General features: G+C 39.8%; 1 protein-coding gene across 2 annotated transcripts in view; it reads right to left on the reverse strand.

Annotated features, from left to right (window-relative positions):
• CERS6 (ceramide synthase 6) overlaps positions 1 to 27,984 on the reverse strand; it is a 318,459-nt gene that overhangs the window by 114,963 nt on the left and 175,512 nt on the right. For both annotated transcript variants that reach the window (XM_060152714.1, XM_060152713.1), the window contains exon 4: positions 23,629 to 23,686. In XM_060152714.1, coding sequence (XP_060008697.1) covers positions 23,629 to 23,686 — 58 coding nt within the window. The remainder of the gene's footprint in view (positions 1 to 23,628; positions 23,687 to 27,984) is intronic.

Genomic DNA, 27,984 nt, shown 5'->3' on the forward strand with positions numbered 1-27,984 from the left:
TGATTATCAATGTGAGCAGAGGCAAAAATTCAGAGGTCAACTGGCCTCCAAGAGTGAAATTTTTCAAATTAAGGAAGCTTCTGGCCACAGATCCACCGGCAACCCTAATGACTAGTTTCTATGAACCGAGTTCTCTTATTTGATTAGCATCATTCCTGGCTGTCAGCAAATGCAATCACAATTTACAGTCGCTTAACAACCATTTTTTAACAGGTCTCACGCGATGGCCGATGGCGGATGATATGAGGATTATCATGAAGCTTCAGAAAAACAAAGTGAGATAACGTAGGAAAAGGGGATTTGTAAACAACAGTATACTGCACAGAACTGATTTACCAGCTAATAAATTATCAGTCGCTATAGTAGCAGGGCCTTGTGCCTGATAACTGGGGTAGCAACCATTCTTTGAAAAGACCCATATTTGGAAACAGGACCAGGGCTTAGATGTGTTAGACCTGCCTCAAATCGAAGTCACTTTAAAAATCCTAATTAAGTGATTTGCTTCCTCCTTCTTCTCTTTCATTCACAGAACTAATTTATCATTGTTCCAAAGGCTATGGAGACTATAGTTAACGTGAGCATAAATGATCACTTTGGAAAAGAAACGTTGTTTGGCCCTAACACATTATCCTTAAGAGGAGGAAGAGAAAGTGCTACCTTAATATGACATGAAAACCTAGGTAAAAATAGAGCTGGGACTGCCATACAAAACTGCATCCCTGTGACAGGCGTCACTGTAAAACATCACAAGTCCACTTCTCTTTAGTCATCTCAGTACTGCTATATATAAATTAGTTACCAAGTCTAATGATTATCATTTAAGAAAAATTACAGCACAGATTAAGCATTTGTTTCCCAAGAAGACCCCTTCATTCCTTTACAAATAGAAACTTTTTCTCCCCAGTATCCCCATTTCCCTTTCTCTTCCCACCCAATCTCCTCAAGCTACTCCTGCCCACTCCCACTCTGCCCAGTCCACAGGATTGCCACAGTCCTAAAAGCAGAAGGACCATTTTTACCTGTGTTGTTCAAGAAGATGATACTGATTAAAAATGAGATATGTGGAAATGAGTAATTGTTGGTGCTTTCACAAAGATGGTTTTATTCGGTAGCAGGAAGAACAAAAATGCATATTCACAACTGTACAGAAATCCTGCAAAAAAGACTGACAAAATAATTGAAGGCCCACATTAATGCCCATGTAGTGGCCAACGGCATAGACCTAGTAAGTAGAATCCACAAACTGTGGAAGTCGAATAAAGTAGAGAAAAGCAACCAGATACTGCTTCTGGAATGTCATAAATAGATAAAGCGAAAAAGGTACTTTAAATTGCCCCAGCAACTCTCTGTGAATTAATTTGGTGGTGATTTAAGTGCTTCAGGAGTCAGGCTATTTCATTTAAAGACGGCATTGATATTTGTTGGGAGGGCCAAAGACGTACAAAGAAACTGATGAGCCATTCTCACTGCTCAGAGCAGGAGGGAAGGCTGTAGGAATCAAGTAATAAACTCTGTTAATGATTTGGTGGTGAATGGACAGACGTGACGACAGGGTGGAGGGCACTATTCCCCCTGGCTCTCTCCTGGGACTAACACACTCCTTGGCATTTGTGGCTCCTGCCCCTCCCCTGTTCACACCAACTCCAATGCCTGCAGGAAAGAAAATGGAAAATCGCGATATACTGTATCCTACCCAAATGGACAGACATTTCTTTGGCTTTTTTTTTTTTTTTTTTTTTTTTGCGGTACGCGGGCCTCTCACTGCTGTGGCCTCTCCCATTGCGGAGCACAGGCTCCGGACGCGCAGGCTCAGCGGCCATGGCTCACGGGCCCAGCCGCTCCGCGGCATGTGGGATCTTCCCGGACCAGGGCACGAACCCGTGTCCCCTGCATCGGCAGGCGGACTCGCAACCACTGGGCCACCAGGGAGGCCCTTCTTTGGCTTTTACCATCTATTCCCCTCATGTCCGAATTAAACCTGGAGCAAGTAAGCAACTACAGATAAAATATTAGTATGGAGAACAGCAGCTCCTTTTTTAAAAGCTAAAGAATGTTCACAGTCCTATTTCTTTTTTCCCTTCTCTATTTTTGAAATGTCTCATTTCTCAATAACCTTACTTAACGTAGCCATCAGTTTAATCTCATTGACCTCACAGACAAATAGCAGATCTGGTTCAACAACTATTTATTGAGACTGTATTTTCAGAAACTGACCTTTGGTGCTTTCAGTAAGGCTGGGAAAGGACATTGGTAGCCATGTGACAAGTACAGCAATCAAGCTCTTCCGAGTCCACTTTGGAGGTGCAGGGTGTTATGGGGCAGGGGAGGTAGGGACTTAGGACAGACAGCCCAGAGGGAGGAGAGGGAGAGGAAGGGGAAGAGGAAGGGAAGGGAAGATGGGCGAAGCTTGAGCAAGGCTTAACGTAATCTGTAGGAGGCAACTAGGTCAAGAAGGGGTGATACCATTGATGTCAACCACTGGCAAACAAACAGAGTTGTTAGCAGGGGGCAAAAGCTGATCTTTCCCATTACAAAATGAAATGTTCTACTTTCTAGCACAGTAAGTTAAAAGCTATATAAAAATAGGACTTCTGGAAACCTTATGCTCATATAAATTTTAGTAGAACTTAAATACTTTTAAAACTAAAAATATTCTTGCATTTTATCATTTCTCTCCCATCTTTCCTGCTATAAAGTATCCACAGGAAGACATAATGTAATGTCAGTGAATAAGGTTGCTTTTAAGGATCTGACTGAACATGGAAATGGAGTATTTTTACTGAGAGGCCATTTAACAGTGGTGAATGTGGGCAAAGAATCCCAGGACCTGGGGCTGAATGCCAGCTCTGCCACTTAAAGTTACTTAGCCATTTTGAAACTGTTTCTTTTCTCTTTTAAATGGGGGTAATAACACACACATCAGAAGGTCAGGGAGAAGATCAATTAAATACCACAACACAGGGCTTAGCACAGAACAGCACGTGGCAGGAGACTGAGGAAGCATGTGCCTGCCAGGGCTGAATACCCTTCTTTCTCATTCCTTCAAAGTCAGCTGCCTTCTCTCCCCTAAATATCACAGAACTAAAAGTATATTTTTAAATTATTTGTATTATGGACTAAGTATAACTTTAAAAAAATAAAGAGAAGTTTTTGTCTCTTAAAAAAAAAAGGATTCACTATTTTCACTGAAATGTGGATATCCCTTGGTTTTTTTCTCTTCCTGCTAAGTTAGAGACCCTAAATGGAAGAGAAAAAAAGTGTTTTCTACCCCTGTGAAAACAAATCACAACAGAAATAGCTACATTTGGGGGGGAGGCAGGTTAGTAGCAGCCATTCTTCTGGAAAAGAAACAGGAGAAATCTTTTTTAAACATTCACTTGTTTCCCGCTCCCCCGCCCCGACCCCTTTTAGAAGCAACTTTTAAATGCAACTGAGAAGATTCTGTCTCCTCTTTTCTCCTTTTAAAAAGTCAACACTACCTCTTCAGTACTGGATAGGCCTTTATAACAAGCAGGAAATGCTTTACCTGTCTGAAACTGACAATTTTGGGGGGAGTACCTGACACAAAAATCTACAGCTGAGACACAAGAGCCCATTTCTCCAACATAGGGGCCAATGACAGGGACAATGGCTGTCGTGACTGTTACAGTGGCCAACACAGGTCCCCCTGCCTCCAGTTTTTGCACTTCTAATTCATTCCTCACACTGCAGCCAGGTGGCCTTTCTCTAGTTCAACTGTCTGTCACACCTCCTTATTCTTTCTTTCCTAACTAAACAGAAGCTAAATTCTTGACCTGGCAAACACAGCCTTTCACTGTCTGTCCCATTTGCCTCCCAGCATCATCATGCTTGCTGTGCCCCCTTCTCTTTTGCCCCCAGACACACTCCCCACTCCTCAAGTTACAGCCTTACCACTTTCTATTCTTCCCCAACACCGTTCTTCCCTCCACTTCCTTTGCTCATCACCATCATCAGCGGAAGTCTCCATATTTCATCCTCAACACCACATCCTAGTGCAGTCTTCCCTGAACACCTTGTCGGAAATGCTCATGTGCTACCTGATGTCATATACTTGTGAGCAGGTCATATTTTCCATTAGCCTGTCAACTCTTTAAGGATAAGGATAAGTGTCTCTTCCACAGAGACACTTGAGATTTTGTGCTATCTCAGTTCTTAATAAAAATCAAAATTGTGTTATAAAATTTAATTAAATTCTCTCTTCATGACTTTTTAAGATAGTAGAATAACATGAACATTTATTGCAGAGGCAGATGTGTTACCACCTGCAAATCATCTCCACTTTCATATAAGAAGCAATGAATGCAAAATGACTCCAAATTTAAATGTGCCAAATGACATTTCTTTCTGAATAGATTAGTGACTGCCTTCCAAGAGATCAGGAGAGAAAAGTAGGAGATTTTCACAGCGAGATAGGCTGCATAATGGCCTCCAAAGATATACAAGTCCTAATCCCTGAACTTTGTAAATGTTACCTTATATGGCAAAACCAACTTATAGATATGATTAAGATAAGGATCTTGAGATGGGGAAATTACCCTGGTTTATCTGGATGGGTCCTGACTATAATCACAAATATCCTTATAAGAGGAAGATAGAGGGAGATTTGACTACAGAAAAGGAGGAGGCAATATGATGACAGAAGCAGAGACTGGAGTGATAAGCTTTGAAGAAGAGGAAGGGGTCACAAGCCAAGGAATACAGGCAGCCAATGGGAGCTGAAAAGGCAAGTCAACAAATTCTCCCCTAGAGCTTCCCAAAAGAACCAGCTCTGCATGTACCCTGACTTTTGCCCAGTGAAACTGATTTTGGACTTCCAACCACAGGACTGTAAGAGATTAACTTTGTGTCGTTTTAAGCCACTGAGTTTGTGGTAATCTGTTACAGCAGCAATAGAAAACTAATACACCTGGTAAGTGAGTATTTAGCTTTTTCTGGGTACCACACTATAACACAGCAGTTCTCAAAGTGAGGTCTCTGGACCAGCATTGCCATCATCACCATTTGGGTACTTGGAAATGCAAATCCTCAGGCCTCATCCAAACCTACTGAATCAGAAGCTCTGGGTTAAGCCTAGCCATCTGTGGTTTAACAAGCCCTCCTGGTGATTCTGAGACATGTTCAAGTTTGAGAACCACTCCTGGAACATTTTTTCTTTGAACTTGGTAATTAATATAGGGTGTCCTATATTTTAACAGGATGAAATAATCGAATAGAATATCACTTCTTTGAAACAAATGTTATAGGAACACAAAGTGAAAAACAGCAAGCACACCCTAAATACACTGTAGCACAAATAACAAAAAAGTCTTAAAATCCGCAACAAGAGAAGCCATCGCAACGAGAAGCCCGCGCACCACAACGGAGAGAAGCCCCTGCTCGCTGCAACCAGAGAAACCTGCGTGCAGGAACAAAGACCCAACACAGCCAAAAATAAATCAATAAAAATAAATTTTAAAAAAATAAGAAAAAAAAAACAACATGAGAAGCTATTACCAATCTAAAGTCTATTTTATCTGTGCTTAAAGGTTTGAACCAGCAGCAGTCGATTATGAATACAATCACTGGAGTTAGCTACTAAATAAAATACTTTTTCTTAGCAAGCAAAATAGATTTAAAATGAATGGAATCACAAATTAGTACTTTTTCTCACAATTTCTCTATCATTCAGAAGGAGTCCATTCTGTACTTCTATCAATTTCTTGGCCTAGAATCGCCACGTTCAACACATGAGGATAAAACCTTCAATGTTGTACTGTGTGATTTTTTTTTTTAATTCAAATGTATGTCAGGAGGAACTTATAAAAGGAAAAGAATAGCATTTCCAAACTGATACCTAAAAAGAGCCATTAGGTACAACTTTTGCACAATATTACTACATGACACCTATTTTTTAGAAAGCCAGACTTCATACTATGAATACAAGCATCTATTCATTGAATGACTAATTAATGTGTCACATGTTGATAAAAGATGATCACAATAATCAATTAGAATCAAAATCTAAACTCTGTTTTTAATTCCTACACTCTCATCTATGGGGCTACAGAAGTTATGTGAGGAATCTGTAGCACTGTTTTTCTTTGTGGTAGTAGCTGGCAATCATAATTTTGCCAATCTCTGTTGACCACACCCCGTGCTTATCAGTACTTCTTGCATTACACAGAAATCAAGTAGAGGAGTCCACTGTCAGAGGTTAAAAGACTGGTTAATAAGGAAGGCTAGTGGGAACTCATCTCCCAGCCTTGGACCTTGTAAATTAGGTCAACAGGTCCCAAATCAAATTGCATCCATAGCATTTAGTAATTTCATTTTTACATGGCCCTTTTTTCATAATTCACATGAAATCAAGAAAATTAGCAAAGCACCACTTTTTCTCAATTTCTTTACAGCTTCAACCATTAGTTTAAGAAAAAAGCTGAGGTGAGCGTGATAGGAGCCATGGTTAAGAACAAAGTGAGAAGAGCTATTTCTTGATTCATACTTCATATACCAATGATGCATGCACACACAGGTGCGCGCCCATGCGCACACTTCATATACCAACGACGCTCAGGTGCACGCACACACACACAGAGCGTTGCAGTCTAGGTATTACCTCCATTTGTATTGGAATAGCTGGTGCCAAATATAATTGTTTTGCTTATGCTGAATACCATGCACCCTGTTAAGAATCTCTGTTAGGATATTTTATATTTACTTTTAACTCCCTAATCAAGGATCTGCTACGGAGAGGAACACATCCAAAGGAGAAGCTGGCAACTCACAAAAGTGCTATTGCCTGGGAAAACAGACTATGTTTACTTATACTGTGGTTACTAAATGTCCCACTAGTGCCCAAGTCACCGTAGAAACAACTGCTAGAATATTACCAATTTACCTTGAGCAAGATGGGCCTGACTGTATTAAAGACAAGAAGGGAAAGTGTAATGAGAATGGTTACTCTCCACTCTGCCATTTCATGGTATCACAAGGATACTATGTACTATAAAGGAGAGTGGAGAATACCTGATCTTTCAGTTTGGGGACCTGAGAATTAGTTTGATGCACCTGCATACACTGTTCACACACTGTAGTAATAGAATCCCTTAGACCTCCTGGCGCATCCTTCAGTCAGCTCCTAGCAGTGAGACCCTGGGTATCAGTCACCACAGCTTTACTAACTGGATTGTATACACTCACACACACACACGCTCCTTTAGACATAAGACAAAAATACTGGAAATCCCCAACCAACTACTCAAAACTAACACTCTAAGGGTAGATCTGGTTGGATGTACTAATCACATAAGAGAGAGAGAGTTTGGCCAGAATTCAAACTACCTACCAGTTCAGGGAAAGAAGTTAATTTTATTAAATTTTACTGCCAACCCTCTGTACAATACTAATGGGAAATAGGGTAACCACAAACAGTGAAAATTCTCAGCTCATCTCCATATTTGATTTCAGTCATTAATTTTAAGTTCTTTTCCCCAAAACTTTTAAATAAAACTTATAAAATAGCAAAGCTGCATATTTTTAATTTTATTACTCAAGTTTTTGTGAAATCTCTATTGTATTCTTAGCAGGATATTAGGCAGCATGGGGAAATGAGCAGCTTATAGAACTAGATGGAAAGAAATCTGAGATGAAAGTACACAGATAAGACACTTACTACTTAAGTACTGGATGATATTATATGATAATGATAACAATAACTCCTATTTATTGAACACCTTTCATGGCTCACGGACCAAGCTGGGTGTTTTACATATATGCAATATGTGCACTAAATGAGAGATTTAAAGGGCTTTAAGTTATAGGTTTTCCATAGTGAGGTGGATCTGTGAAGAATCAGGGCTGGTAGGCTTTTAGTTAGGATGAGGAAGGTCATTCTAAGTAAGTGATGCTACAAAAGTGAACCCAGTGGTAGCAATGGGACCAGCCAGAGTAAGACAAAAGTGGTTAGAGCAGTGGAAAAACACAGAGACTATGGGACAGTTTTTTGTCCTGTCTGCCTTTGTCAGAGGTGCTGATAACCAGAAGAAAAGCTGGGGAGTCTGTTCAGTGCAGTCTCTACAGGAAGCTAGGGCAGAAACCTCAAAAATAAACCAAGGGAGGCAAGAATACACAATGGGGAAAGAATAGTCTCTTCAATAAATTGTGCTGGGACAACCAAATATCCACATGCAAAAGAATGAAACTGGATTCTTACCTTATATCATCACAAAAATCAAAATGGATTAAAGCTTTAAACGTAAGACCTGAAACTGTAAAACTCCTAGAAGAAAATCCAAGGCCAAAGCTTCTTAATACTAGCCTTGGCAATGATTTCTTGGTTATGACACCAAAAGCACAGGCAATAAAAGCAAAAATAGACAAACGGAACTACATCAAACCAAAAAGCTTCTGCACAACAGAGGAAGCAATCAGCAAAGTGAAAAAGGCAACCTACGGAATGGGAGAAAGTACTTGTAAGTCATACATCTAATAAATAAAGGGTTAAAATCCAAAATACGTAAGGAACTCCCCTGCAACTCAATAGCAAAAAACTCTATTCAAAAATGGGCCAAAGACCTGAATAGACATTTCTCTTAGGACACACAAGTAGCCAACAGGTATATGAAAAGGTGCTTAATATCACTAATCATCAGGAAAATGCAAATCAAAACCACAATGGGGTATCACTTCACACCTATTAGGACGGTTATTATCAGAAAAACAAAAGATCTTTTGTTTTTCTGATAATAACCGTCCTAATAGGCAAGGATGTGGAAAAAAGGGGGACCCCTGTGCACTGCTGGTGGAAATGTAAACTGGTACAGCTACTATGGACAAAAGTATGGAGATTCCTCAAAAACATCATATGATCCAGCAATCCCACTTCTGGGTATATGCCCAAAATAATTGAAATGAGGACCTCAAAGAGGTATCTGCATATTCATGATCACTGCAGCATTATTCAAAATAGCAAAAGAAATAGAAAACGAATATCTACTGACAGGTGAATGGATGACGAAAATGTATATAGATACAATGCAATATCACTGGAGCCTTAAAAAAAGAAGGAAATCCTGCAATTTCCGACAGTACGTATGAACTAGAAGACATTAGGCTAAGGGAAATAAGCCAGACACAGAAGAATAAATACTACATGATCTCACTTTTACCAGGAATCTACAATAGTCAAACTCACCGAAGCAGAGAAAATGATGATTACCAGGGGCTGGGGGGAGGAGAAATTAGAGAGGGGTACATAGTTTTACTTATGCAAGATGAATAAGTCTTAGAGATCTACTGCAGAGCATAGTACACAGAGTTAGCAGTACTATATTTTATACTTAAAAATTTCAGAGAGTAGGTCTTATGTCAAATGTTCTTATTAAAAAAGGGGGGGGGAAGGAGGAAACTTCTAGAGGTGGTAGATAAGTTTAGGACACTGTATATGGTGACATTTCATGGGTATATACTTATCTTCAAACTTATCAAGATGTATACATTAAATATGTACAGACTTTTAATACGTCAATCATACTTCAATGAAAAATAACTGTATGAAAATAAAATAAGAAATAAATGAGAATAAATCAGTTAAACTGATTAAAATCAGTTTAATTGAAAGAAATGTCTAAAAGGAGATGATACTCCAACAGGTAGGATACCTCCCTGGAATCTGACAGTGAGCAAGTTGGGCAGAGAGGGGTGAAGTGGGACTACAGGGGAAGACGAGTGGTTTGAGCAATCATGTTGCTTGCAGAGGGTTAGAACAGTAATGGAAGGAATAGTAATGTCAGTGTCTGGTTAGGCTCTGCTGGAGAGGGTTAAGGATATAATTTCACCGCCATTCATAGATGGATGAGGCTGGGAGGGTGAAAGTAACTGAACCGACTCTCCACCATTATCCTTAGAGTTCCCCACTCCATTCATTCACCCCTTGGGGTATGTGGAAGAGAAGGGGAGGGAACACGAAGAAGACATGAGGAAGAGGTAGCGTCACGTGTTACTAAGATGAGAGGCCGTAGATCGGGTCAGCGGGGAGGCCGGATGCCCCTTCCACACAAACACCAGGTCTCTTTACAATGAAGACACGGAGAAGAACTAAGCCCTCTTCAGCTGTAAAGGCCAATCTCTTTAAAACAACAGTCAAGTCCTCCCCAAACACATTACCAGTTTTATTTCCCAATTTCTCCATCATGTAGTTTCAAACAGACCCTGTTTTGTTTTGTTTTTTCCAGTTTTCCCACTCTGTTCTCTCCGCCTAAGAATGCTTTCACTAACCCCCCTGTCAATGGCAACCCATTCATTAGGGCTCAGACTAAATCCTATTTCTCTGTAGTTTTCTTCAATTCCCTTAATTGGATCCCTTTCCCGTGCTCAGACAGAACTCTGTACTTCTATCATTTATCGCAAAGTCTCATATTGTAAGTATTTAAAGAGAACTCTTAACTCTTCTACCATACTATAACTCCTCTACCATACATATAACATCCTGGAAGACAGGGATTATTCCTTCCCTCTCCTCTTCCACCTGCCACTATGTCTTGGCAGAGCAGACGTTTAATAAATGTTAGCTAAGTTGAATCAAATTCCTATGTCATTGATGATCCCAGAGAAGGGAAGAACAGTAATAATATTGCTCAGGGACCCAGACTGCCTTGCTGTTATATCCATGAGGCTTAGCATATTCCTTGTCATAGGCAGGTACTCAACAGATACTGAATGAAAGAATGAACAAATGAACAGAGATCAGTATCTCCCATCAGTAATAGGCAGAAGCTCTTGGAAGAGCCCTTTAAATAACATCTTTTGATCCTCAAATGCCTTGTGCCCACATTTGCACTCAGCAACATGCAGTGGCTGCTTTACATGGCAGCTACAGGATGACCAGACACCATTATTAAGTTTTCTTATTGAAGTGTAACTGACATACAGTTAGAGTGCACAAACCTAAGTGTACAGAAACTTGACATATGTCTACATGTGTATACACTTAACATCACCTGTCTACATAGTCAGGACACAGACACCCATGTCACCACCCCCCAGACCAAGATCTAGAAGATTCTTACCACTCCAGCAGGCTCTCTCCTGCCCACTCCCATACAACTACCTCTGTCACTACAGATTCATTCTGCCTGAAAAAATTACTTTATTCCTTCCACAGTTCACTGCCTTATAGAAGCCTGAATTCCTTGAGGACAAAATGGCCATCCTCCCTGTGCTTTGGAAAAGTCATTCCGAGGTGACTGGTATCACCAGACTGCTGCTCAAAAATTCCTAAAACAACGACGGCAATGGCCTATAGCAGGGAGGCCTAGTCTCACGTGCATTAATAAAGGAGAAGGCGGCAAAAACCAAACAAAACCCTAAGCCATTTGTCCCACCTTACAGAAAACTGTAGCTGAGCCAGTATCCAGATGCTCCTTGAGCCAGTTTCTCAGAGCCGCACGTGCAGCTATAATTAGAGCATGAGCCGGTCAGCTCGGAATGCCTGATGCTCTGCTCCATGTCCTTGTCCTAAGTACCCTCACCCCACCTCTCACAGCCAAGACTGGGTCTTCCCCGAAGAGACAAAACACCAGTTGCAGAAGTAGAACATCTCATTACTTCTCCCAGAAAGCTGTTGTTTTTAAGCAAAGAACATCTGGTTTGTTTCATTACGGTTGATGAGGAAAATGTTTTATTATGATGACCATTGTATGTGAAAGCCATTAGCTCTCAAATTTTAGTAAAACAAACCTTAAAAAGAATGCTTTCTTTTTTGAATTCAGTAAAGAATTTTCCTTTAAGTGTCAGCTGAGGCTTCAGCTAATGCAGAGTGAATGTGCACATACAGATTTTGTTACATGGATCAATATTTCGTACCAAATTACCTGAACTCTTCTGAGAGTGACTAGATTTCTATTCCCCATGGAAACAGGAGAGGAATAGCAATGCAATCCAATTCTCAGCCACTGCCCTCAGCCAAAGGAAGCCTGTAGCACTAGCTCTGTTACAGCATATAAATGAGGACCAATGTGTTTCACAGTCAAGTTCAGCTCTAAACTTTTTGAGAAGTTTAAGTCTATGCCTTTAGGGGACTGTCTAATAATGAACGTCATATTTAAATCAGGGTTATTTTAGTAGCCTCTGAACTATAAGTTAGTTTTTCCTTTATTTCTAGAGTTTCTGATAAGTTGATATTTTATTGTGGGAGCTGAAAAGATAAGATTCATGGTTTGATCAGGCACCAAGTCTACAAACCCTTGTATAAATAACTACCTAAGAGCAAGTATCACTTAGTAGGGCAGCAGTCGCCACGTGTACTTGGGAATCCGCACAAGCACCTCCTCCCACATCAGCTTCATGAACTCCTGCAAGTCCTGAAATCTTTCTACCTCACCGCCTGAAGAAAGCTTTGGGTGTGAAATGACCTTCTCTCAAGACAAAGCCTGAACACAAAGCGAAAACGTGGGTAAAAGGCTTCTTGATGCTCTTTACAGAAAGTTTACACAACCAAAATCAAACTATTGCCATCTCATTAAATTAAAAACTATAAGCTATAACCTCAGGGCTGATGAAATGGTTTTATCACCTGAACAAGTTTTAATTTATTCTAGGCAATGAACAATTTCACATTTCCCAAGCTACAGAAAACACTGAGTTGTCCCAACCAAGTTCTTACTATGAATAGTGTATTAACAGTTTGCTAGTCACATTGCAGAAACTAAGCATCGTAGAAGGAGAGGATAAATTGTATGGCATAATTACATTATTTGTTTGTATAAAAAGGGACAACTATACCCAGTTGGAAAATTAGTAGACAGTTTCTAATAAGATCCAAAAATACTAAGAATACACCAATTCTCGGCTTTGCCGAAGTGAGTTCATCTGAAAGCAGAAAAATGAAGCAAATATGATGCTTAATTTGGACCTTCTGAATGTAATCGCTAAATTTAACTCTGTGCTCTGAATATGAATACAGTTAAAAGACGGAGCCTTTGCTTTTCCTTGGTCACTGGTTAATCCTCGTCAACCCAGAAGATCTACTCAGTGAGTAATTAAGCCTGGATACACGTAGACTATATGGCCAAATACACCTGGATTTAAATCTCAGCTCTGCCACTGACTGGCTATGTGACCTCGGACACATTACCGAACCTTTGTTAGTCTTGGTTTCTTCATGCATAAGGATGAGAAGTTACACTGTATAACACATGAGGAATGAATGCTAAGTGATCAACATAATGCCTGGCCCACAGTGAGTGCTCAGCACAGTATAGCTGTCATTATTATGATTATGATTATGATCAGTGATGCAAAATTTCATCCTGGCTATGCACTAAGCCTAGAGTGTTTTCAAGGCATCACCCCACTCCAAAGGAGGTGGGACTTTCACTGCGAGAGAAGTTTTTTAAAGTACTATATGGAGAAGAATTCCAGATTATCTAATATAGGCCATGTAAATCTGAAAAAGTGCTTAATTTAAATCTTACCAGAATCCCACTGGAGACTAAAAAAGTTCCTTAGAAAGTCTATGCTAGGCCCATTCTGGGGCATTATGGGCAATAAGATCTCAGGGAACCCCCAAGAGAAAATCCAGGGATTAGGGCTGTGAGGACTAGGCAAATGGGAACAGATGGATCTTTTTGATGAAACTTTTGTATGTCTTTGCCATTTAAATGGAATTCAACTTAAACAAAAGTTCTCCTTTTTAAAAGTTACAACTGCAAACTCTCTCATAACCCACAATTTCATAAATTATGCAACATCATTTCCACCCTAATTCCTACATCTTAGGGTTAACTTTTTTTTTTTTTTTTTTTTTTTGCGGTATGCGGGACTCTCACTGTTGCGGCCTCTCCTGTTGCAGAGCACAGGCTCCGGATGCGCAGGCTCAGCGGCCATGGCTCACGGGCCTAGCCACTCCGCAGCATGTGGGATCTTCCCGAACCGGGGCACGAACCCGTGTCCCCTTCATCGGCAGGCGGACTCTCAACCACTGCGCCACCAGGGAAGCCCAGGGTTAACTTTTTTAATAAAAAAGAAACTAATAAAGATATTTGAAAAATATTAACCATCCACAGTTCCTCTCTAAAAGGAATCTTAACATTTTTACCTGTTACATTCCATTTGCTATATATATATGATTATCACAGCAAAATGTACAGATGAGTTTGTTACTCATTTTCATGTAAAGTTCTACTAAATATTTTACTAGAATTATAAATAATATAGTAATTTTATAGTTATTATTTTTAAGTAGTTGCATGCTATTTTGCCACTGTGATAACAATTTAAACAATTCTAATATTAGACATTAGGATTGTTTTACATTCTGTTTTGGATTTGTTATAATTTGCATGCAAATGTATCTGTATGTATATACATATGCATTTCTTTAAGTTGCAATAATAACTTTATACATGTATATTTTTTGCTTCCATATAATTTGTTCCTCAGGATAATTCATAGGAGTTGAATTGCTGAGTCACAGTATATGAACATACTTAAGGTGATTCTTCTATATCGCTATTTTGCTTTCTAAACAGGTACCAGCTTGCCATATGATACGCTATTTCAAAATCTTCACTGAATTATGGGATAAGAGTTTTTTAAATGTTACATTATATATATATTAAAAAATACTCAAATGAAAAATAATAAAAATAGTTACGTAGTCTACGTTACTGATTTTAGAGCTGTAGCGATTCAGTCCCAGAGAGACTAAGTAACCTGCCTAAGGTTGCAAAACTGATTAGTGCCAGGTCTTCTGGCTCCTTCTTCAGTGTCCTCACTGAATCACATTATCCTCACTGTCTCCCTGGCCTCAGAATGTTCCCTTCAGATAGGATACCAGCCACAAGTCGACACAGAAGGGCAAAGGAAAGGTATGAGGGAATCAAAAAATATTCAAGAGGATAGATGTAGGTAGAAGGGGAAAAGGCAGATACAGTAAGGAGAAGCCTTGAAGGACAATTTCCTCGGGTCACGCCAGATAATTTCCATTCCAGGAAGCGCACTTACTTATTTGCAAGCATCAAAGCATGGTCATGACAAAGGATCTCACTGGACTAGGTGGTGCCAGCAGCACAATATTCAAAAGCTTCATGTCAAAGCACTGCAGGAGACATAGGCATGCATAGTTCTCAACAGAGCCCCCTCTAAATCAGCACTAATTAGTGTTATGCCTTACATTTTCCAAGTACAGTATAGCTTCACAGCATCCCTACACACAAGCCGAGGAAGCCAGGGCAAGCATCATCTTCCCATTTCACACATGAAAAAAATGAGGTTTCAGGGAGCAAAGGTCCTATTAAGCACAACAGGCAGAACAGAGACTGAAACTTCAATCCTGACCTCTAACTTAATGTTCTCCCATAGTGATATGACTTGTACTTCTTAGTTAGGTAAATTTACTAATAAAAATTTAAAATATTCCTTGAACTGCTAGATTTTTGAAACTTGTTTGCGAATACTTTTTTTTTTTTAACCAACCTAGAAAGTTTAAAGACCACAAGACTGGCTGCGATTTTTGCCTCAGGCAAGTCAATTCATCAAAAGTGTTTTCACCCCTAGTTAGCTATGAAGTCAACATCATAAGTGGCAATTTGCATAGTTTTAAAATGTAATACAATAAATTACAGTAAGTTGTCAGAGTACATCACAGAATGCAGCATAATGGGAAGTTTGGGCTAGTTATTAAGATATTGTGGATACATCTCAATAGAAGCAGAAAAAGCTTTCGACAAAATTCAACACCCATTTATGATAAAAACCCTCCAGAAAGTAGGCATAGGGGAAACTTACCTCAACATAATAAATGCCATATATGACAAACCCACAGCCACCATCGGCCTCAATGGTGAAAAACTGAAACCATTTCCTCTAATATCAGGAATAAGAAAAGGTTGTCCACTCTCACCACTGTTATTCAACATAGTTTTGGAAGTTTTAGCCACAGCAATCAGAGAAGAAAAATAAAAGGAATCCAAATCAGAAAAGAAGAAGTAAAGCTGTCACTGTTTGCAGATGACATGATACTATACATAGAGAATCCTAATGATGCTACCAAAAAACTACTAGAGCTAACCAATGAATTTGGTAAAGCAGCAGGATACAAAATTAATGCACAGAAATCTCTTGCATTCCTATACACTAATGATGAGAAATTAAGGAAACACTCCCATTTTCCATTGCAACAAAAAGAATAAAATACCTAGGAATATACCTACCTAGGGAGACAAAAGGCCTGTATGCAGAAAAATATAAGACACTGATGAAAGAAATTAAAGATGATACAAACAGATGGAGAGATACACCATGTCTTTGGACTGGAAGAATCAACATTGTGAAAATGACTATACTACCCAAAGCAATCTACAGATTCAGTGCAATCCCTATCAAACTACCAATGGCATTTTTCACAGAACCAGAACAAAAAAGTTCACAATTTGTATGGAAACACAAAATACCCCGAATAGCCAAAGCAATCTTGAGAACGAAAATCGCAGCTGGAGGAATCAGGCTCACAGACTTCAGACTACACTACAAAGCTACAGTAATCAAGACAGTATGGTACTGGCACAAAAACAGAAATATAGACCAATGGAACAGGATAGAAAGCCCAGAGATAAACCCACACACATATGGTCACCATATTTTTGAAAAAGGAGGCAAGAATACACAATGGAGAAAAGACAGTCTCTTCAATATGTGGTGCTGGGAAAACTGGAGAGCTTCATGTAAAAGAATGAAATTAGAACACTCCCTAACACCATACACAAAAATAAACTCAAAATGGATTAAAGACCTAAATTTAAGGCCAGACACTATAAAACTCTCAGAGGAAAACATAGGCAGAACACTCTATGACATAAATCACAGCAAGATCCTTTTTGACCCACCTCCTAGAAAAATGGAAATAAGAACAAAAATAAACAAATGGGACCTAATGAAACTTAAAAGCTTTTGCATAGCAAAGGAAAACATAAAACAAGACGAAAAGACAACCCTCAGAATGGGAGAAAATATTTGCAAATGAAGCAACTGACAAAGGATTAATCTCTAAAATTTACAAGCAGCTCATGCAGCTCAATATCAAAAGAAACAAACAACCCAATCCAAAAATGGGCAGAAGACCTAAACAGACATTTCTCCAAAGAAGATATACAGATTGCCAACAAGCACATGAAAGGAAGCTCAACATCACTAATCATTAGAGAAATGCAAATCAAAACTGCACTGAGATATCACCTCACACCAGTCAGAATGGTCATCGTCAAAAAATCTACAAACAATAAATGCCGTAGAGGGTGTGGAGAAAAGGGAACCCTCTTGCACTGTTGGTGGGAATGTAAATTGATACAGCCACTATGGAGAACAGTATGGAGGTTCCTTGAAAAACTAAAAATAGAACTACCATTTGACCCAGCAATCCCACTACTGGGCCTATACCCTGAGAAAACCATAATTCAAAAAGAGTCAGGTACCACAATGTTCATTGCAGCTCTATTTACAATAGCCAGGACATGGAAGCAACCTAAGTGTCCACTGACAGATGAATGGATAAAGAAGATGTGGCACATATATACAATGGAATATTACTCGGCCATAAAAAGGAACAAAATTGAGTTATTTGTAGTGAGGTGGATGGACCTAGAGTCTGTCATACAGAGTGAAGTCAGAAAGAGAAAAACAAATACCACATATATATGGAATCTAAAAAAACACATATATATGGAATCTAAAAAAAAAAAAAAAAAGGTTCTGAAGAACCTAAGGGCAGGACAGGAATAAAGACGCAAGGTAGCAAATGGACTTGAGGACACAGGGTGGGGGGAAGGGGAAGCTGGGACGAAGTGAGAGAGTAGCAGGGACATATATACACTACCAAATGCAAAATCGATAGCTAGTGGGAAGCAGCCGCATAGCACAGGGAGATCAGCTCCGTGCTTTGTGACCACCTACAGGGGTGGGATAGGGAGGGTGGGAGGGAGGGAGACGCAAGAGGGAAGAGATATGGGGATATATGTATATGTATAGCTGATTCACTTTGTTGTACAGAAGAAACTAACACACCATTGTAAAGCAATTATACTCCAATAAAGATGTTTAAAAAAAAGATCTTGTGGAGACACCTGAGCTGGCTCCAAGGAGCTAGTCCCTTGCTGAGTTCTGACTCCAGGAAGGCACTAGAGGGAGGGGGAAGACTGCAAGAGGAAGCTCGAATGTGCTCCTCTCTGTTTTGCTTCCCATTCTTACCACCACTCCCTCAGCCCCACCCCAACTGGGCCCTCCAGCAATGCATCTGCACCCCAGCAGTGACATTCATCCCAGTGGTAGCAGCTGGTTGCCCTTTTTCCTCATTCTCAGAACCAGCCTCATTGTGGTTTCTGAGACATACCAGCTGGTCAGCACTTTCTTGTCCAGCTCCACGGCTCCTCCTTGGAGTATCTAGGTTCCAATAGCTCCAGCCTCTTCCTATAAGCCCCCGTCCTCAGAGCCGTAGCCTCTTCCTGCCATTACCACGTCCATGATACCTCAGTGCAGCGCTGATCAAAATGCTGTGGGCAGATGAGCGCCAGTCCTTGAAGCGTTTGTTACTGTTTCATTGGAATGTCAATTAACTATATCGTGAAGAGCGCTGTTCATTTCAGCTGACTTTCCTTCAGAGGTAGACTCTCCAAAAAAGAAGCAGTGAGTTGATTTACATTCAAGTCAAGCTCCTTATCTCATGGCAGACAGGTAGCAAACAGCAGATCGATTGCTCTGAGTACATAGTCTTGGTGGCTCCCTCTTGGTGAATGATTCTTCACATTACAGTCACCCCAAGAATCACTCCTGTAGTTTCTGTCTCCTAACGTGGACCCCGACTGATACAGAGGTTAGGTATAGATATATTTTGAGTAACCTTTATTTTAATCATACACATGCATGTGTACAAAACTGTGATATAAAATGCACCATATGGTCAAAAAGTTGGAGATATATTAGCCTAACATGTAGATTACATGGAAAAAAATATTTACCTAAGTCCCAACTGCACATATATCTAATGACCTTCCTGTGACACTATAGTTTTAAAAAATAAGTAAAGGAACCCAAAGAAAAGTATTCAAAGAACTCCACTCAATATAAACTTCCATCTACAAACGAGAAAAAGAGGTAACAGTAAATGAGAGATAACTTACTCTATTTTTAAAGGCTTGACATATGGTCCCTTTCAAGACCTAGAAAAATGTGTTACTCTGTATGAGTACCTTGTGCTCTGGGACTTCAGAGCACCTGAAGTAATTCTGGGTCTTCTTTCATGAAAGTACTTGTCTCTGTTAATCATATTCATGGGGCTAAGGGTCACTTGTGTCAGCAATTACAGGAGCAGACTATTGAGACAGGCTTATGTCTTTCAACTATTTAAATATTTCCTACTAACCCAACAATGACTTTACTTAATAGTTCAGTGACATGTCTGTAAGATCAATGCCTTCTAGGGTCTACTTCCATCATCAGAGTTAACTGCTGTCTGTAAAGGGGGCTCGGAGCTGAGAAAGCAAAGACGACATATATGTACACCTGTTAGCCCCTCACCATAAATGAGGCTCATCCTCTTATCTGTCATCATGAAACTACAGAAAACATTTTGTTGATTTCATATACATGACACACAACATGCTTTCTTTACAGGGTGTCTGAAAATATGGGGCCAATTATTTCATCCTTTATTACAGAACTATTCATAGGATGACCACATAACTTATCACCCAAACTGGATCAGTACAAGAGGGAGGTAAGTGCCCGGGACCCTGAGACAACTCATGTGTGAAGTCAGACTGTGTCTTGCTCCAAAGATACATTCACACATCAACTACAGGAATTATGACATAATGGAGGGGAAATCAACGCACAGTAAATAAAATGATAAAAAGGCAAGGCGGAAATAGAGACAAAGATGTAGAGAACAAATGTATGGACACCAAGGGGGGGAAGCGGTGGGGGTGGTGGTGGTGGGATGAATTGGGAGATTGGGATTGACATGTATACACTAATATGTATAAAATAGACAACTAATAAGAACCTGCCGTATTAAAAAATAATAAAATAAAATTTAAAAAAAGGACAATAGATAAATATTTCTCTATGCTTCTAGATACCTTGCATATGAAAACCATTTCTATGTGGCATAAGGTCTTATTCCATGATGTATCCTTTCTGAAGAAAAGCTGGAATATTTTAAAAATTAAGCACGCATGGCAACCATGAGAATGCACCTGTTAGATCTTGTACTGGTGGGAGTGTGGCTGACTCAGGGCCCCGCTGCTGTGCAGTAAAATCCACAGCAGTATTTGTATGAAGGCCCTGCTGCCCGCAGGCTGCTGGCAGCCTATGACTGAGCACAACAGGAATACTACAGCAAGCCATGGAGACACAGGTCTCCTTTGATGATCAACTGTGGCTCCAGGACTGCCCAGTGGCCTGACTGAATTTTCCTCAGAAAGGCACAGCAAGCAGTCTTAGAGGCTCACCCACACTTTCCTTCTTTCCCTCTCTCCCGCACACATAGTCAGACATACATTGTGGTCTGAAGGCTCTTCCAGCCTCCCGGCCAACTCCCTCCCCATTTTCTCTTATAGACACTTCCCCTAATCAATTTCTTACACATTTAATCTCTTCTTGGTGTCTGTTTCTCAGAGGGTTCGGACTAAGACAGCACAAGCGTGTACTGACATAAACCTAGTTTATATGTATTTAAAAACTCTGAACTGTCTTATTTCTCAATACAAAGAATATTTTTAAACTGAGGGCACTTAAATCGGTCATATATATACACTGAAAATCTACGATGACTTGGTAAACCCAGGAAAATATATGCGTTCTCCCCACAGGACTAAGCCAATTCAAATTGGAAAGGTTAACAGCGTTTAATAAAATTCAAGTATTCAGGCTGAATGTATTTGAATATGGCAGAGAAAACTCAAGCTACTTTTATACTACAGATTGATACCTCATAGCCTCATCTACAAAATGAGGTATTTCGATGAGAGGCATGATAACTTTTCCATCTAAAATTCTATGGTTTTCAAAAATTTTTATTAATTGACTTGTTTTTTATTTTTTAAGATTCTCTATCATGGGTGAGTGGTACTTTGCATTTGGTAAATATCTCTTTAACGGGAGCACAGAATTTCAGGGTAGAAAGGGTACTTAAGGTTACTTAATACACCCTAGAAGATGAGACGCATCAGATTCATTTGACCTAAAAGCAGAAGAAAATTGGACAGTGCAAGTTGCCTAGGTATTTTTCTAACAGCACATGTAATGATCCACATTTTGGATGCTGGGAATAAGAAGCAGCTGTGGCCTTTGATATTTTAAAATTGGTCCACTACCCTGCTATTTTATTTTAAAACATTCAGGGTATTGTGAAAATTGGAATTACCTTGTTTTGACTATTTCTGGTGCTGCCTTCATAATAATTTCTTTTCCTTTTGGTTAGATGGGCAAATATATTGTCCATTCCAACAAGTTAACAGAAATATATTTTAAATATCCGTTAAGGTAAGTATTTAAAGTTCAAAACAGAAACAACGACTACATTAGGTTAAGTTTGCTAACTTAACTAAAGGAAGTCATGAGGTTAAGGTGGGCTGGGAAAGTGGGGAAAGTACTAGAATAAGAGATAGCAGTGTGCGTTTCACTTGAGATTCAGCCCTTTCCTAAACTCACTGTATGACCTGTGGAATGCCATCTACCCTCTCTGGACGTCTGCCTCCTCAGCTGTGAAATGAAAGAGCTGGACAAGATAGCTTATGAAGTCCTTCACAGTTAGCTCATACGGAGTCTATGTACACTTTTCTATCTCACAGTATGACTAGACACTAAACCGTACAGCTCATCCAAAACTGAGTGCTTCTTAGATAGTATCAAAGGAAGAAACCCCAAATACAAATTAATCCAACAAGAAGAACAACATCTATTTCTCCTTTCATTTTTAAGCATTTGTTATATCTAGAGGCAGCTGAAAGGAAACTGTTACAGTTTAAGGAACAACGATTTCCAGGCAAACATTCTATTGACAAGCCCTTTTACTGCCTTCTACAGAGCCACGGAGGACTAGGGGATGAAAACTACTCTCATTCCATTCAGTCTGTGTAGGGACGGAATGAAGCAGAGCTAAGTGTCAAAGCGTTTCCTGTTCTGATGACAGATGGCCAGGCTTGCTGAATGAAAGCTTTTAAAAGAGACCACATCCTGCAGATCTAGGCAAAAGGGCAAAGAAGTGCTCCTGGCTTTCACCATCTCTCCTTGCTCACCATCAAAGCCCTTCACCAACAGAACCCGACGTGAATTCCAAACCGTGACCTCAGTTAGCAACTCGACATTCCCATGAAGCCCAGCTCTCCCATGTCAGCTGAAATTCCATCCAAAGCTATTTCCTCTTCCAAGGTAGTCAAGTTGGAAGCATAAAAGCTCTACAGCCATTCTTTCTATTTTTTCCCCTAGATACATAAATCTGAAAACTAGAACAGTAGGGTTCCAAAATAAGCACTTTCCACCACATTTATTTACCCCAGTTGAGAATGTCTTCATACTTAGAAATCTTACAGAGTGAAGTCCATTCTTTTAAATCTATTCAAGTGACCTCTGGGCCATGTAGTCTTATTAAGTGAAAAATAACTGCAGTTACTAAAGGAAAAGACAAGTAAAAAGAATTATTTCCTCTAGGAAAATATGATATTGGGAAACAACTATTATTTATAATAGAATTTGCCACGGGCGGACAATATCTTACAACTCAGACTTGAAAAATGAAAACGTATTTGCAATTTTCTTATCAACATTGACATGAGAATTTACTAGTAAGGCGTGCCACTTGGCCCAATGCCCCAGTTTGAAATTTTTTTGCTAAATAAAGATAACACTGATATCACTTTAAAGGGTAATACCGTAAAACATTCTAAAAAATATTTTCCCATTTTCTGCCAACTCACTATGGCATGACTGTGAGAACGTCTTTGTGAGACTTGAAGTTAAGCAGCCTAACTTGTTACTAGTGCCATTAAGCACTGAAATCAAGAAGAAAAAGATGATGACGCCCTCAAAGAATTGCTTTCATAGGTAAAGGTGCCTTTGTTCATGCAGAAAAGCAACATAGCAGCCAGGGAACACAGTCTATAAAAGGAATTGAATTTTCCACTGGCAGCTGGTGTTACCCTGTTGGTAGCTTTGCAAGACACTAAACTCTAGTTTCTACTGATAAAGGCTACAGTGATAACACAAAATGCCAAAAGTGATTTTTTCAAGTTGTGTGATGATGTGGAAACTCGAAATTCCTTCCAAGCCTGAGATGGATTTTATAAGGTTCTAATGCCCATAGGTAGCAAATAACCAACTAGCGTGGTCAATACACTTAGTAACATCTATCACTGGAAAAACAAATTATTTTCAAAAGTTATTTTCAGCAGATGCCTGAAAGTTGTTTACTACAAAGAATGAACGGCCAATACTTTTATAAATCAAAGAAAAATGTACAAATAATTCTTAGCAAGTGTGTTATGACTGTTTACAATTCTACTACTGCCACAACATAAAAAATGAGATAGAGGCTTACAGTTACATAAGAATTACATAAAGTAATTTGACAGAGCCTACCTTTTTCAGGAACCGGACTCCATAGGTAAATACATAAAGGCCAAATGAAAATTTCCACCTGTGGAAAGTTTAAAAAAAATTCTATGATATTCAATTTAAATATTTCACAGCACATTTTGAAACACGTGAGTGAAAAAAGTCCGTTAAATGAACCCCCCCTACACACACCTCTGCCCCAACCAGGGATTAAACTTAATGAGCGATTTCAGTTCTGGCTAAACACATACACTTATGTGCATGGCATACTGCAAATATTTAAAATATTAATAATTACATTCATAAAAAATTTTCTTTCACTCAGTTATTGTATTTACCCATCTTCTCTTCTACCAACATGTGAACTTCCTCTTGTTCATCGCTCATGAACGAACAGATTTTACAAACATGAAGGTATATAAGATAGCTTTGAATTCTTTGCCTATTTCAGATATTAAGTAAATGACTTAACTTCTGTTCATATTTGTTTTAAAAATAAAAGGTATAACATTTTTAAATCAGGTAACATATTTTTCCTTCAACTTTTAACTAATTTTTATTGGCATCTTTCTGGATATTGCTAAGGGAACCCATTTGGAATCCAAATCATTCATCTGATGTGCAACTGTTAACAACAACCTTATACCATCCCAAACTCTATGTCTACCTGTTAGACATTCACTTTTTTAATGAGGAAAAAATTTTAAGTTCCCTTTCAATGACAAATGAATTGAATGTTTAAATCTTTTAAAATACGAGACTTTGCAAACACAAAAAGCAATTTGCCTCCTGACAAATTAAAGTTGACTAGTCTCGTTCTCCTTTGTGTTCATTTACAACTTGTAACCCCAGGTACCATGAACAGCATGACCTCAGGAATGCCATTTAGTGAAATCCATCAGTTTTTAAAGGCATAGCTATTCACACTCAGAAAATATAAGAAGTAAAATCGGGAATTGAGTACCAGGGTAAGAGTTTTTTTGTAGTAACCGTATATATACACACACTATGTATATAAGTTATATAAAGTCTCGTATTCAAACATGCTGGAATTCATGTCAGAACTAACACTGAGAGAAGGGCTTTGAACTGCAGGGTTGAAAATCATCAACTAATCATCCATAAAGCCTGAATTCAGGAAGGAACAAAAATCAACGATTCTAAAACCTCTTACAAAAAGCCCTCTTGTAAGGAAGGGCAGTTCATATACTGCAGTATCAAAGTCAAGGACTTAATTTTTTTTTTTGGTATTATCCTTTTTTTTTATTATTGATATATATTTTTTTACATCTTTATTGGGGTATAATTGCTTTACAATGGTGTGTTAGTTTCTGCTTTATGACAAAGTGAATCATTTATACATATACATATGTTCCCATATCTCTTCCCTCTCGTGTCTCCCTCCCTCCCACCCTCCCTATCCCACCCCTCCAGGCGGTCACAAAGCACCGAGCTGCTCTCCCTGTGCTATGCGGCTGCTTCCCACTAGTTAATCTACCTTACGTTTGGTAGTGTATATATGTCAAGGACTTAATTTTAACCCCATCTCCATTATCAATTTTTGGTGGTTATGGGTGAAAGTATCTGTGTGCTTCCTTCTGTTGGGATGTACAAATTCTAAATCAGAAGTTAAGACCACGGATGGCTCCAAGGGTGTGTAACTTGTGCAGTTACACAGGGTCCCATGCTTGGTTTAATGTTTTGCTGTCACTATCTCGAAATTCTTAATAATTGCTGAACAAGGGGCCCCATATTTTATTTTGCATTGGGCCCTGCAAATTATATAGCTGGTTCTGGTCGAGATACATAGATTCTCCTAACTTCGAGCAAATCTACTAATATCCCTTGACCTCAGTTTCATCTCTATAATGGGAGAGTGGGTTTATATTATACTGGGTTTTTTTTGTTTTTTTGGGTTTTTTTTTTTGCAGTACGTGGGCCTCTCACTGTTGTGGCCTCCCCTATTGCGGAGCACAGGCTCTGGACGCGCAGGCTCAGCGGCCATGGCGCACGGGCCCAGCCGCTCCGCGGCATGTGGGATCTTCCCTGACCGGGGCACGAACCCGTGTCCCTGCATCGGCAGGCGGACTCCCAACCACTGCGCCACCAGGGAAGCCCTATTGTACTGTTTTTGATATTTACACTGTTTTGATATATTGATGGCCTAAGGATTTGGTGGAACAAGTAATCTCCACTTCTCTCGAGTCCCTCCCACTCCTGATGGTATTAAACCAACGAACTTCACGCATTTGCAAGTCATTTTTCTGGCGCCTGAAGACAACTGAATTTGCAACTCCTAGATTAAATGATTTGTAACAGCTGTTTCAGCTCTAAGACACTCAGATCAGGCAGTTTTTATGGATAACAAAAAACTTTATGGAAGTCACTGAAATCCCTACAATCACTCATGTAACTACATTTTCTTTCATAAAATAACCCCGCTTTCATAAGACATAGGTTGTATTACAGGAACATGAATGCCTCCATCATTTGAATAACAACCTGTGATGAATATCTATAAGGCAGACATTATTTCCACAAAATATCTACAGAAGCAAAATTTTCAAGCATTTTGCCACATTCGGAAAGTCTTTTTTTTATTTGTGTAGTTTCATGTAAGTTACAGTTTTAAATGGTGTCTAGCTACCAGCCCCTGATACAGCCTCTCTCAACCTCCCACTAAAATATCTATGAAAAGAAAGGTAAATAAAGGTGGATGCAACCACAAAAAAGGAAGAAATTACCTTCAGCCTACTGCAAGAATCAGAGAATTTTACAGCAGAAAAAAAGAATAAAATTAGATTTAAAAAATGTAATTAGAGGCAACAAGAAACAAGCTATGGGTGTTAAAAAAGGAAGTAGGAAAATCTTAGTATATCTTCCTGTCTCCACTTTCTGCCATTTGTACAGAAATGCAAAAATCTGCCAGTCAGAAACCTAGACAGCTCTCTGTCATGAATGATACTTTTTGAGGCAGCAGGAGAATCCCTCCACCCCATCAATTAGTGACTGTTCAAAAGATGAGTGAGAGGGCTTCCCTGGTGGCGCAGTGGTTGAGTCCGCCTGCCGATGCAGGGGACATGGGCTCATGCCCCGGTCTGGGAAGATCCCACATGCCACGAAGCAGCTAGGCCCGTGAGCCATGGCCACTGAGCCTGCGCGTCCGGAGCCTGTGCTCCACAACGGGAGAGGCCACAACAGTGAGAGGCCAGTGTACCGCAAACAAACAAACAAACAAACAAACAAAAAGAAATAGAGACACAGATGTAGAGAACAAACGTATGGACACCAAGGGGGGAAAGCCTTGGGGGGGTGGGGGGGGTGATGAATTGGGAGATTGGGATTGACATGTATACACTGATGTGTATAAAATCGATAACTAATAAGAACCTGCTGTATAAAAAAATAAAATTAAAAAAAAGAAACCATTGTCATGCTAAGAGAAATATAGTTAAAGAATGTTTCTTTAAAAACTTAAAGATGATGCCTGGTTAAAGATGGCAATGTGAATGCATGAATTTACCTGTGTGCCTTTATGAATGTAGCACTAAACAGGCAGAAGAGGAATTTTGTTAAGGAAAGCATAAACTCAAAAGTACTCAGGGGGCTTCCCTGGTGGCGCAGTGGTTGAGAGTCCGCCTGCCGATGCAGGGGACGCGGGTTCGTGCCCCAGTCCGGGAAGATCCCACGTGCCGCGGAACGGCTGCGATCGTGAGCCATGGCCGCTGAGCCTGCACGTCCGGAGCCTGTGCTCCGCAACGGGAGAGGCCACAACAGTGAGAGGCCCGCGTACCGCAAAGAAAAAAAAAAAAAAAAAAAAAAGTACTCAGAAAACAGGAGTGAGGACAGCCACCCCATTTTGGAGCCTGGTTGCAGAACCAGGAGCTGTGGGTCCCAAGCTGTGGGTGGAGAATACTCAGAATCACCAGAGAGTCCCAGAAAGATTCCAGACGAGGAAGCAACTCTGCTAGGAACCTCTATTGGGAAGAGAGGCCTTAGGGATTAGCTTGCCCAAGTCCACACTGCTGCTAAGTGGCAAAACCAGGACACAAACCTAGTGCAGCACTGACTTGAAAGCCCCCTCTCAAATTCCACAGAATTCACGTGCATTTCTCTGCCTAGATGTGTCCCACTACATATATTTGGACATGGAAATCTTTTATATCCATCAGGCCTGAAAATTAGAATGGAAAGCTAGTCAAAACCACCACTCACTGAATCTGGTTTATTGTCCTTATGCAACAAGGCTGAAAGGGCTCTTTGTGAAAATCAAGACTACTAAAATGTGCCATAAAAGCAGGGAATCAGAGCGTTGAGGTCTTGTGCCTTACTGTCAGGTGTCACCCACGTGGCAGGTCCTAATCTATAGAGGAGACAGAA

This window comes from Lagenorhynchus albirostris, chromosome 6, assembly GCF_949774975.1.
Source record: "Lagenorhynchus albirostris chromosome 6, mLagAlb1.1, whole genome shotgun sequence".
Classification (NCBI taxonomy): Eukaryota; Metazoa; Chordata; class Mammalia; order Artiodactyla; family Delphinidae; genus Lagenorhynchus; species Lagenorhynchus albirostris.